The sequence below is a fragment of the Lagopus muta genome, chromosome 2, assembly GCF_023343835.1.
Source record: "Lagopus muta isolate bLagMut1 chromosome 2, bLagMut1 primary, whole genome shotgun sequence".
Classification (NCBI taxonomy): domain Eukaryota; kingdom Metazoa; phylum Chordata; class Aves; order Galliformes; family Phasianidae; genus Lagopus; species Lagopus muta.
Genome location: NC_064434.1, coordinates 81,656,887 through 81,670,190, shown reverse-complemented (window position 1 = coordinate 81,670,190; position 13,304 = coordinate 81,656,887). Strand labels below are relative to the sequence as shown.

The window sequence follows — 13,304 nt, the reverse complement described above, 5'->3', positions numbered from 1 at the left end:
CCTGAAGTGTACGCTCACTTGTTACAGGAGAAAAATATTTTTTTCTTTAAAGATGATGGAAAATACTAAACTTCCTACAGTTGGATGAGACCTATATCATTTTACAAAATGATTTTGAAAATACCCGCACTCTGAAGTTAACATTCATAGTAATGTTTTGGTATGTAGAGATCAGATCTATCTTAATTCCTTTTGAAAAGTACTCTCACATTGTCTGATATACAGTAAAAGAGAGAGGGATCCTGTCCAGGTCCTCCCCAAGCTGTTCCATCTCCCTTTGATAGTAACTGATGTCAGAATCTTCATCAGTGGTACAGGGTCCATAACTGGAGATGAGTGGAGACAGTCTCACTCTTTGCACATGGAGAATTGCATTCTGAATGACTAGAATTAATTTAATGAGCGCTTTGGAAAACACTGAGTGGTTTCTCTAGTCCCAGTATGACAAACCTGGCTTCTCCTCTGCACTATAACTGTCTGAGTCTTTGCTGTAATGTGATTTGTATGCTATTCCCCTTACTAAAACACTCCTTTTGGCAGGTTGTTCTCTTTGCAGGTTCATTTCAGTAGTGGAGAGTTCTTCTTGCTTTTAAGTGTCTCCCAGCTTCTTTCTTTTCCCCCATCACCACGCTAGCTGGAAGCTAACTCACTTAACTTTCTACCACACTTCACTATTAGTAGGGTCAAAAAGAGAAATAGTTTGTCACATGGGTTCAGTTGTATAATTTAGTTTCAGTAATTCAGTTGTATAGTGTAGTGCTATGGAAAACCATTATCCATTTTTTGTATTTGCATGAGCAATGCGTGAATGCAGATGACTGAAAAAAGGTAAAACAAAGATATTTGCATGCATTGCTGTCTATTGCTATATTTTTACTTCCCACTTTACTTGAACTAACACTACTTCCCTTTGCTACTCCCTACTGCCACAAAAAATTGTGCTTACCTGCCTTCACACTTGTCTGCCTTTGCAGTCCAGATTCTCTTGAAGACAAGACACTGCAGGGGATTAGCTTTAATTTCAAAGCCAATCAGGGGAACCAGAAGAATAATTTGAGTCTGCATTTTTGAAGGCACATTCACATTATACAGCAGGAGCTAAAGAGAAAGGGGAAGAAAAGTTTACTAAGTATAATGTTCCGTGCTCTTCTAAAGCAGAGCATCATTATTTTCAAAACAGTTGTGTTCACTTAAACCCATTCCTCTAAGGGTAAAGACATTACCATTAAAGTTGTAAGAATCGTAATTTTGGTGGATAAGCCATCAGTTGTGGATCTGAAAGGGCTTTTGCTTGAATTTAGAGTATTATTGGGATTATATTTTAAAAAGCATACATATCTGTGGTTGATTAAACTTCAGTAATGGGCACTTTCCAATCAACAGTTGGAGGGTGAGATGAGAAAGCTGCTAAATACATCAGTCTCTAGTTACAGCAGAAGCTGGGACAAGGAAGACTAATAAAAAGCTGAGGAACACAGCTAGAACATTATCCATCCTGTTGTTGTAATGTGGACAGGTCAAGGCAGTGCCTGTACATCTGTGCAGTAAAGGTAACTCAGCGAGGTGCTCCACATTTCTCACAAAGTACTGGAGCTCTAGGAGAAGAGTGGTTATCAGTGGCTTTATTAAAGTAAGACTTAGCCACTTACTTCTACACCATTTTCTCTGTACTTAATACAAACCTCTTCTTTTATGTGAAAAAGACTCCTTCTGTCTTGACACTTGGCATTTATCCCTCTGTAAATGCCAAAACCCAGGGATTAAATGTGAAAGGGGCAGGAGGGCTGGGAGCGATGCCAGCTCAACTTGGAACATAGCTCTTAGTAGATTTAAAATATGTCTATGAGAGGAGTGTGAGTTTTCCAGTGCTTAAACTTCAGCTGTCAGCAATGTGGTTAGAGCTGGCAGTAATAAGGAAGGTTCCCATCACAGAGCCACCCTGCATGCTGTAGACAGTGCAATTGCAGGTGGTGCTTCTGGTCCTTGCTGTCCTCAGGTGCTGGCATGACCCTCCTGTGCAGGGGATGAAAGCAGGGAAACTGTAGCTGCCTGTGCTAGGAGAAGGTGTTTCGAAAAGAGGAGCTGAGAATCCAAGTGCAAGAATTTTTTTTACTTACCCTGCCAAGCTTTCAAAGAAGATGCAGCTGGGAGTCTCAAATGGGTGCTGAGATGCTGTTTTAGGCCTGCTGTTGTTCTTGTAAGCTTTCTTGGCTGCTATTTCTCAGTAAGCATTGATACATTTTAGAAGCAAGTTGTTTCCTTTTGTCAGAGACTTATAATTAAGTGTTTTAAGTCCCAGTGTGCAGAATAACAAGTCAGCAAACGCTGGTGAGTGGGTGAGTGGGAAGACAAAGCTTGAAGAGAAAAGGGGATGTTTGCAGGTTTCTAAAGTTTTTTGTAATACAAAAGGTCCCAAGCAAGGTTCCACCAGTGTTCTCAGCTACTGCAGACTTAGCTTAACTTTCTGGTTAGTCAGGAATCCTCATGTTATTTTCTCCTCTTTTTTCAGAGCCTGCATTGATGTCATTCCCTCTATGCCAAGATGCCCTACAGAATCCTCCATATTCAAAACTGTGGGGCCACGCATTTAGCCATTGGCTAACTTTGAGAGCAAATTTACCCAAGCAAATGGGAAAAGCATTAATAAGAAATAAACTTACAAAACAGCTTATCCTGCCAAGATTTCACCCAGAGCAACAGTGGTACCTAAGGACAGGAATTCTACAAACCCAGCTGAGAGGCTTCTGTGTCTTCCAAAAGAACTTGAGCTCCACATCTGACACAAAGTGCCTTGAGCCTTCTTCTGTTGGCCAAGTTTCTGTGGACTGTCAGTCCAAAGAGGCAAGTCCAGGATCTGAATTCTCTAACAGGAATTTGGGATCTTGCATCAAGATCCGTCGTGCCTCTGATAACTTGACTCACACAGATGAAGAAGGACGGGCCACAATGGTGGATGTTGGAGGGAAACCAGATTCCAGAAGAAGTGCTGTTGCTGTTGCTTTTGTTCGCCTGGGTGAGAAGGCATTTGGGATGGTGAGGCAGAACCAAATGAAGAAAGGGGATGTCCTGGCAGTAGCACAGATTGCAGGAATTCAGGGAGCTAAACTGACCAGCCAGTTGATCCCTTTGTGTCACAACATCCCTCTCAGCCATGTTGAGGTGTCCCTGAGCCTGGATGAGGCCAGATGTGCAGTGGTGATTCGCTGCTCCTGCCAGAGCTGGGGGAAGACAGGTGTGGAGATGGAAGCGCTGACAGCTGCCAGCCTGGCTGCCCTGACTGTGTATGACATGTGCAAAGCAGTCACTCATGACATTGTCATTGAGGAGGTGAAGTTGCTTAGTAAGACAGGTGGGCAGAGAGGAGACTTCTCTAGAAGTTTAGAGTCTACTTCATATCCAGACACCTCCAGCCCTCTAAATAACCACTGCTAGAACACAGTCTCTTACAGAACAGTTTTCACTCAGCAGCAGTAAGCTTGTAGGCCTCAGTATATTACTATACTCTCATTTTGCCTTACCCTGTCACTTATTTCTGAATGAACAGAGGAGCCACTTAGCCAGCTGCTGAGTCAGTGGCTTTTTTAGAGGACAGACTTCTCTGCTCAGCCAGTAGTTTCATTTTAGTGTCCTCACCATGAGGTTGAGCAAAGATTCCTAGTTATAGTACAGAAGGTTTCTTTTTCTTCTTGCTGTGAAATATTCACAGCTGCTGTCATCACACCATGCAACTGTGAGCTCTGGAAATGAAACGAGTGTTGAAAGTACTGTTATTTGGCAACTATTCTTAAGTCAAGGATTAGGATTTCAGAACTGCTTCTGTCTGTGCCCCCATCCCCTCAGATGAGTTTAGATGGTGACAGGGAGAAGAAAACAGCTCTGAGAATTTATCGTACGTCAGAGATTGTGGTTGTGGAACAGTCAGGGTCAGAGGGGCAGCTCCTGTCCCTTTTCAGTGATACTGCAGTGGGAAATATCCACCTCTCAGTTTCCAAACTAAAGGAGATTGCAGCTGCCCAGCTCTCTCTACCTTGAACACTGTGAAATATGGTGTAAAACATCAGGTTTCTGGTGTTGGAAAAATTATTTGGCTGATCTGAAACGTAACTTTTACAATTTCAGAAGCATGTTCCAGCATTTTGATCTTGGCACACAAATACATTGAGGCACTGTCTGCATGCACGTCTGCAGTAAGAGTTTAATTATGCCATGCATGGAAGTAGGTTTCAGCCCTCCCTGACTTCAGTAAGAGCTGTCAGATCAAGCCCCAAAGGACTACACTTTTTTAATTTTACAGTGCAGCTTCTAGTAACCACCAAGCTGCATGGTCCTGACAAGTGAAAGACTAAGACCAGCAGCCACTTACTTGGAGGATTGGGATTGTTACTCTTGCCTCAGCCAGAGTGTTTTCCTGCATTTTCTCTAACTTGTTTTCATGAAGTCTGCAAGTATTTAAGTCGTCCCATGTAAGTTGCCAGAAGTGGATTGTCATGTAGCTCTGAATAGATTTGATAACTGACTATCCTAAAAAGAAATTAGTCAGCATTTCATTTTGGTGGATCCCTTTTAAACATAGTTTATATGCACAGAAGATGATATTTTTACCTTTGGTTTACTTGTTTTCTAGTACTTATAGCTAATGTGAAGCTCCATATGGTTCAGGGTGCTGCCTCTCAATACGCACAGAGTTGAAGACAGCTTTAAGTTAAGGAGGCTGCTGGGAAAATTGTCTTAAACTGTGCAAGCCATTGCTGCTCATGGAATAAGGTTAAACTGTGAGCATCAGTAAAGCACACAGCACAGTCACGCACATCCTGCTCCTTTAAAGTAAGCACAGGTCTACTATGAGGAGTCGGTAGGAAATACTACAGATGTATTCACTTACCACGAATTTCATACAGTAGTTAACACAGAGAGCACTTTTTCCATTGCAGGTTAATCAGATTCTTTTTTTCATTGTCATTGAGGTCAGGCACACAGAACAGCTACAGCTACTGCTGAGCAAGCTCAGATAAGCAAAGGGAGTCTACATAACTTAATAACAGATGCTCAACACTACAAACATTTGTGGGGCTATATTCACTGTTATACTCCTGATTCCATCAATATCACTGAACTGTCTGTAAATCAATAGTAAGTCAGCTTGACATTGTACAGGGGATGGCAGTGAATTATCTCACTCGAGCACCTTCCCCAGATAGGCACTAAAAATTCCAGCTGACCCTGCAACCATGAGAGACCACGTGGAAATGCTGTGCACATCATCTCGCCTCATCAGCGTAGAAATAAATCCCCTGGAAAAAGCAGCATGTATGTAACCTGCTAAGTTAGCTGACATACACAAGCACTTAACTTTCCCCCCCAAGCCCCGCCACGCACAGCACACGCTGCCATCCCTGTCTTCACCCAGTCTTGAAAAATTAAAGAAAACCAGACATACTCAGTAGTAATAAAACGACGCTTTGGGGCATACGATTCTTTGGCTTCAGAGAAGTTTGCTGTCATGCTGTAAAGCTCACAGAAAAGACTTAGGATCATATCAGGTACTACAGAGCACATGCATGATCACCAGGCACATCTTACCACTTAACGCACATCTCACTACATACTTTCTTGGGTTGAGAGTGACTAGAAGCTTTGGGCAAATGTACTTTGGTGCCACTTTATGCTCATGTTCTATCGTCAAGTCTCAAAACTATGCACATTTATAGATGATGAAACATACTTCAACAGAACATTTTGCAAGAGAAATGAGCTGGTATGTTTCAGTGGTGCTGGGTGGGCAATGGTACAATGTGATGAATATTTTTTGAAGGCTTGCTTTTTTTTTTTTTGTCCACTGTTTTTAATAAATGCTTGTTGTAATTGTTTCACATTGTTTTGAATACATTTTTTTCCCATTCACTCATTGAAAGGAATGCTTGGTTTTTTAGTTCTCAGCTTCTATAAGCAGTTAACTCAGGGTGAGCAACAAAACAGACTTTGAAAGTTACCATGATTAGTCAGCAATTAGGAGATCAATCAGGATAACATTACTGCAAGGAAGCTACTATTTCTTTTTATGTTGTTGAGTGAAACTCAGCTCTACCTGACTGTACTTAAATAGAATGATCTTGTAGGCTTGGCAACATAATTTATCATTTCACCTTTAACCCTGCTGCCTCCCACTTCTCTGATTACATATCAGGGGATGCATATAACTATAATAAATGCACCTCACCCATTTTCCTTCTTAGCCTAAGCGGCCACACACTGAAATGAACGCCCACGAATGGCCTGTATACAAGTCCATCCCTCCTGAACAGTGAAGGTTGTAATGGAGGTTCCCTTTCTGATCCAGCTGAGATGCCAGGAGAGATCTCACCTTGTTTGCTATCTGGAAGGCCGGTAGGAAGTAGCATTGGTGGAGCAGATTGCTGTATCTTGTTGCTCAGTGCAGCCCCATAGGAAGCCAACAGCAGGCACTGTGCAAGAGGGCTGAGACTGTGACCGTACTGCTGGAAAGTCTCCCATCAGGCACAGCCTCAAAATGCTGCTTACCCTGAGACTACAGCACAGTACTTTACATCCACTTTCTGATTCCAGATTAGGAAACAGGTCCTAGACTTTTGACAGCTCAAAATGCAGTAAAGCAACGAGCCTACCATGTCTTTCTGGAAGATACCATAAGGGCAAGTCATGCCACTAACGCTTTACATGCCAAATGCAACTGGAACACAAAGCAAGAATTCCTTGCCCTTACAGCACATCTTTTATCCTCTCCTGGAAACTCATTTGTCCCAGCTAATTTCCCATCTGTGTTTTATTGTCTTTTCCCTGCCAATCCAGCCTGTGTCTTTTGTGGCAGGCAAGCTTCTTTCCTTCCTGGCCACATCCTGAGGCCAGTCACCCCACCCTGAGACTGCCCTGGAAAAAAATTGGATGCAAAGTACTAAAAGGATAAGCTAGCAAAAGCTAGGCCGTAAGTAAAATAGGGACCTCTTTCAGAATGAGAAGCACATAAAACCAGACCTTAAAAGCAACAACAGCTGAACACTAAAAATGGGAAGAAAATTTTAGCTATTCTAAGCCAGTGGTGACCTGCAGTAATTCTTCCTCTAAGTCACTGAGGTTACTCAGCTTCACGTGGGATTTGAGTGAACAGAATCCGGCCCTCCATCCCACCCCTCCTTGGCCCATAGCTGGCAGCTCCTGGCTGGCTCAGCAACAGTAAGGCAGGCATGTAACAGCTTAAAAATGGCTGTAACATAGTGTGTGCTTTGGCCAGGACACAGGACTGCTAATTAGTTCAATGAAAACATGGTTTACCTCCCTCCACTTTCGACAGCTTTATTCCAACAGCAGCTTAGCGTTTCGGCAAATGTGAAAATGGGAGTTGCTGGGTGCAGTGGGCTGACTAAGCTTTTTTGGGAGACTTCAGGACAAAGCCTCAACGTAGGTCTCAAAATCAAGTGATCTGAGGAGCACTATAAAAGCTATGATGATGGCAAACCTCGTGACGTGCCTGGCACGCTCCCTGGAAAGGCACAGGGTGGAGTGGCTGAAGCCTTCCTCTCAAGCTGGGCCTGAAGGGCTTTGGGTGAACTCAATGCACTCTGTCATAATAAGAGCAGATTTTCATTTGGTGTCCACAATTCTATACAGCATTAGCTGAGGCATAAATCCAGCTAGCTTCACCTTCTGTGCCACCAGTGCCATGTTTAGAAAGCCTTCACTTTAGCACCTCTATTTTTGAGCTCAGCCTTTTTGCTCCTTTGATGAGGAGAAAGATCCCAGAATAGCAGAGGTTAAGTATGGCTGAGTGCAAGTTTAAGGGCCAGATGCCCCAAGATGCTGCTTCAAGCAGAGCTGCATGACAACCCCAGGCATTGCTCAGCTTCTCAATCACAGCCTGACTGCAATGGTGGGACCATCACCCACGTCTGGAGAGTCTGCTCAAAACCAGAAAACCTCTATACTCCTACTAAGGTCTTCCTGCACAGACTTAGCCTCAAAAATAAATGCAACAGAAATGCTTTCTTCTATACCCATGACAGTTTCAGGGTACATAGCTGAAAGGATGCAAGGCCAGCAAAAGCAAAGTTTCTGGTTCCAACATCAAGGACAGCTTGGCTGCAAGGTGCACATGAGTGACAGGGGGCAGGGAAGGAAGAGGGAGAGACAGCAGAGGGTCGGGCAACTGTAAAGTTGTGTTAATATTATGCTTGGAAAAAACATATGCTAGCAGATCCACAGCTGCTCCATTAGCTGTGCCCTGGGCCAGTTACCAGCTGGTGCAAGTTGTGGCATAGCTCCAGCAGCAGCAGCAGAGCTGCATGGCCTCACACTGGGCAAGGAGCTGGTGGGCACCTTCTGTTCCTCGGAGCTAGGAAGAGGGGTTTCATTTGCACAGACCTGACCCCTTCCGCCACTTTCCAAGTCCTTAAGGAACACCCTGATTAACTAATGGGGTCATTTCATCACTCATGTCTCCCCATGTGCAAAGTTCCAGATGAGCTGGAATTCCTGCCATCGTGGGCAGCACATGGGGTTGTGTCCTCTTTCCCCTGAAGCTGCCTCAAGGCTGCCACCCACAGCCTTCGTGTTATGGAGAGCTGAGCTTCCCCACCCCAGGCTGGATGCTGAATGGGAATGTTTCAGCTCTGTGTGGCTCACTTGGCTTCTGTAGATGGGCTCTTGGGGCCATCCTCAGCTCAAATCCAAGAAATAAGCAGAGCAGAGGGGAGGGAGCAATTTTTGCTGCCCTCAAAGCCTCATCTCTCCTTTGCAGCTGGCAGTTCCAAAGGCTCCATCCTGCCAAGACTGGATCTTAATTGGGTTCAGTGGAAACAGAAGTTGCTGCCAGGGCTGCTGTGATCCATGGCTTACAGGGAACATGGGCAGAGCTCGCCTGGCCCCTCAGGAAAGGGCCTTCACTAGAGTTTAGGGGGAAAAAAATCCCTCCAAATGAGTGATACCAGTGAAAGCCTCAAGCTGAGGCCAAGGAGGAGAGGAGATGGCTCAACCAGGCAGTTTGAGGAGAAGCAGGCAGTACCACGTCTATGGAAAATCCTCCCTGCTCTGGCAGCGCTTGGAGAAGGGAAGCCACCAGCCAGCCCAAGGGGCAGCCAGCAATCCCCAGGCCTTGCCGCACATTTAAGTACTAAACCCAAAGAGGCACACAGAACCTATCCCTATTTCTCCCAAAAATGCTCCTGCTGAGGGCTGTGGGACAAAGCACAAGACATGGGAAGACCAGAATAAAGCCTCTTCAAGCATCCTGTCAGCACATGACATGAGGATACTACATAATACTTTTTCCAAGCCACAGATTTCAAACCCGATTGCTACAAAGGCCTCTGCCAGAGCTCACTCACACCTCTGTAATTAGGCACAGTCTATCTGCTCCTTCTGCTTTGAGGACACACTCAGTTGGCCTCTACCAATTCCTACTGCACCCAAGATGGTTTTTTCTGACCTCATTTCCTTAGAAGCACAGCATCCTGTCTTCTCAGTGCCTTATTGTCCCAGCAGCAGGAGGAAATCTGCTCTGCTTGCAGCAAAGCAAGCAGACAGCAGTCCGGATAATTTTGACACCATTTGTTCCCTCTTACAGATTTTAGGTCCACCAGAGAAAGGCCATCACAGTAAGATCTTGCTCGGACTGGGAGCCTGAGAAGACCTCGCCTTGCTGATTCAGAGACGCAGGGCTACCAAGACCTTATGCAACAGATGCCATGCAGGCATCTCAGAGCTGCTGAACCTGAGCGGTGCAAACGGGCTCTTGCGCTGGTAAAATGACTTTAACAGGATTTTCCAGCCAGTGAATGAGCTTTGAGAGACACACCCAGGACACTCAGCCATAAGCAACACAACTGCGTGCTGAAGACTCTTGGCCAGCCAGACTGGGAGGGGTATTTAAACACAAGTTTCTTGCATTCATCTTTATAGCCTGCTGTTTTCCTCACTGCTCACTTAGGATTCCTCAGAGCACATCCTTATGGGATGTCCCAGACACAGCTAAGGCATCGACAGTAACGCTTAGCTGATCACTGGTAAACCTTAGCTTTTACAAACCTCTGCCAGAGAACTCTAGTTGAACCCCAGCAGCTGGAGGGGCTTTCATTTCCACTTCTCCAAAGCTGATATTTCAAGGTGTTTTTATTTCTTTTTAATCAGTGCACAAGACCAGCTCAGAAGGGGGTCGAAGGAGGAGAGAGAGGCAGAGTAGCCACTGTATCTGCACAAAGTAGTTCCACATGCAAGAGGAGCAGAGCTCAGCTCACTTGGTGTGTGTTTTGCAGTGTGGTTATGGGCTGTCATTCCACCTTGACAAAGCTGTTATTTATTTACTTAAAGACTTGCATTCCGTGGAAAAAGATGCCCCAAGATAGTACTGTGTTTCTAAAATTAAACCCAGCTGGCTGGATAAGGAGCAAGCAAGGAAGGACTCCCATGTTTCACTAGCAGCAGGAGCAGGTCTCCACACATCCCAGGGCCTCCCCAGACCCACTGAGCTGCTGCAGAACCAGACAAGTTTTCCCCATGCCCTCAGCCAAAAGAGTGGCAGCTCCCTGGTGCTTGGGTCACTTCATATGAGAGCAGGGGTGCAACTGTGTCTGTTCTACAGTATGGGACAAGGCCTTAGTAAGAGTAATTGCACTTGCTTCTCTAAGGCCCCAGGAATGCTCTCACTCTGCTGCTGGAGAGAGGACATCCCATCAGATATCTGACATGTCAGTGTGTGGCCTTTTCACATTTAGTGTGGACAGGCTGCATTCATGGTCTTTGTCTTATATCTAATCTAGCCAAAACCTTCCTCCAGCTCACGTGTCTCTTCACAAACCTCACCCAGCTCTCTCTGCTGTAATCTGTTTTCACCAAAACCATTTATAGAAGGGAAGAACTCCAGTGCTTCTCCACCCTTGCCTGGCACCAGTAAGAATTTCCCCTGCTGACACGCTTTTGGCACCTGTTCCCCTGCTGACACATGTGCACAGAGGCCATGTCTACATCAGCAAGGAGCTCGACTAGGAAACAAGTACATCAGCCTGTTGGAGCAGCTGGTGGTGGAGCTGCTGTTCAGGGGTTTTACAGGGGCCTACATTTAGCCTCATCCCTCAGACAAGATGTCTCCACACACGTGTGGCTGAAGCTCTCCAAAGGACAGGCAGGGCTCTGGTTGAGGCCTCTGGCCCTGTGAGGGGCAGGAGCACTTCCCAGGTGTTTGGGAAGCGTAGTTCATGAGAATGGCAAAGGCAGGTCAGTGAGGGCCATGGGTGTAGTAGGCGACTGCGAGGATAGGCCCCAAATCTCACTGCTCTGTACCATAGAGCTCACATAGAGTGAGAGAAGAGAAATCTGACCCAGATCAGCAACGGAATCAATATGATGCTTGGAATGCTCATAGAGCCCCTGATCCACAGGTACACAAACCAGCACCCCCTTGGCCTCAACACCATGTCCTGCTCTGGGCACAGGCTCTGCTCCTCAGCTGGGAGCAGATAGATGGCCCTTGGCATCACACAGCACTTGTGACCAAGGCAGGAAGGAAGGAGAGCACGGTTCTTTCACTACAGGCCTGGACTGTGATCCAGGAGGACCAGACCACAGAGCATTGGGCCAGAACAACATTACCATGCTTGCTAAGTTATTCAAGTCATTGTTTGCAGATGGGAACACCAATCCATCCTTCCCATTGCTCTGTACACTAGGCAGTGAGCACCTGGAGATGGATCTGCAGGCCTAAGCACTCTTCATCTCTGTCATGCATCTGGAGAAAGCAACATTTGCCATCAAATTACCAAAGTTACTCTTAGCAGATGTGGCTTCTGCCCCTCAGCTTGTACCAGTTGCTTTATGTAAATGTCACTTTCCTGCCTAAGAAGGAGAAAAATTCACCTGCACTGGTGACACCTCAGTTTCAGTGAGTACAAAAGGCAGAAATATTCAGTGACAGTAAAGTTCCTTGCAGAGCTGATTGAAATTGCTGGCAGAAGTAAGAGAAATGAGAGTTGGCCATCATTCCTGTAAGAAGCTCTTAGGAAAGAGCCTGCCCTTCATCAGAGCTCAGCTATTTCTGTGATTATGTCCATCTGCCCATAATTATACTGATTCTGCTCTGTAACGCACTGTCAGGACTACTGATCCCTATCCAAACTCCTGCTGCCTTCCTGTCTGGATTAGGATGCCAGCTTGGGTTAAAAATTAGAGAGTGAAATTGCTTCAATATCTGATTTAGCCCCCTTCCTCCTCCCATCCTGCTTTGGGTTTGGGATGTGCTGGTCAGCATCCCTCTGGGAGACAATTAATTAGGAACAGATCAGCAACTGGCAGCTGTCTCACAAGGACAACATCTCAGATATGGGACAAGCTGGAGTCTCCCACTTCGACCCTGGTGCAAGTCCAAGACATGCTTGCTTTTGCATCCCAGCACTGACATTCTGGGAGCTGGCAGACAATCAGCATCCCAAAGGCCACAGCTAGCTCAGGTCCCAGTGTTATACTGCTTCAGCTCTGGAGCTGCTTCTGCAGTGAAAGGCTGTGTGTCCCTGCTGGCTCCAGAGGCAGCTTCAGCTCTGGAGCTGCTGAAATGGCCTTCTCTGTATTTAAGTAAAAGTTTACATTCTAGAGACCAGAAGAAGGGATGTTCTGTTACCATTATTTTACAAGAGTAACATAGTGTGTGCAAGAATGTTCATATCAAGGATGCCACAGAGAAAGGGCAGCGAATCCTCCTGAGGTAAGGAAGCTGTAGGCCGCCATGAGGCCTTCCCTCTGCCTCCTCTGCTCTGGGAAGAACAAAGCAAGGACTTCAGCTGCTCCTCATCTGTCTTGCCCTCCAGACCCTTTGCCATCTTTGTAGCCTTCTTTTGTATGCTCTGGTCCTGCAGAGACTTGTGGCTGCCCAGGTGCAGGAGCACTGACAGCAGGCATGGAGGGTTGTCTGGCACCTCTTTCGTCACCCCCAGTGACCACACACTGCGGGAGACCCCAGGGAGAGGCAGTAAGGGAGATGGATCTACTCACCACATTCATGTCATTTCACATACTTTGATTATGGCTAGAAAGAGTTTTTTCTTTTGAATTAGGAAGATCTTCATTAATTGAGCACAGGAATAAAGAGGGGAGCTCAGCTGTGAGATTGGTGGACACATATTTGTCCTTAAAAAAGCAAAAATTTACCCTTTAGAAGAATCCTATTTGTGTTTCCTTTCTAAGAGGCTTTTTCCTTTCAAAGGAGCACTGGGAGGATGATTGGTATTTCTATTACTAGATCATTTTTGAAGCCTGAATTCTACTCCAATACTATTTTGATTTATAACTGT

The 13,304-nt window shown here is 45.6% G+C and overlaps 1 protein-coding gene across 3 annotated transcripts in view; it reads left to right on the top strand.

Annotated features, from left to right (window-relative positions):
- Positions 1–5,862, top strand: part of MOCS1 (molybdenum cofactor synthesis 1) — a 34,266-nt gene extending 28,404 nt beyond the window's left edge. For 2 of the 3 annotated variants that reach the window (XM_048936018.1, XM_048936020.1), the window contains one exon: positions 2,510–5,862. In XM_048936018.1, the coding sequence (XP_048791975.1) occupies positions 2,510–3,432 (923 nt within the window). In that variant the 3' untranslated portion in view covers positions 3,433–5,862. The remainder of the gene's footprint in view (positions 1–2,509) is intronic. The other variant, XM_048936019.1, reaches the window with a different exon arrangement.
- Positions 5,863–13,304: the final 7,442 nt, after the last annotated feature.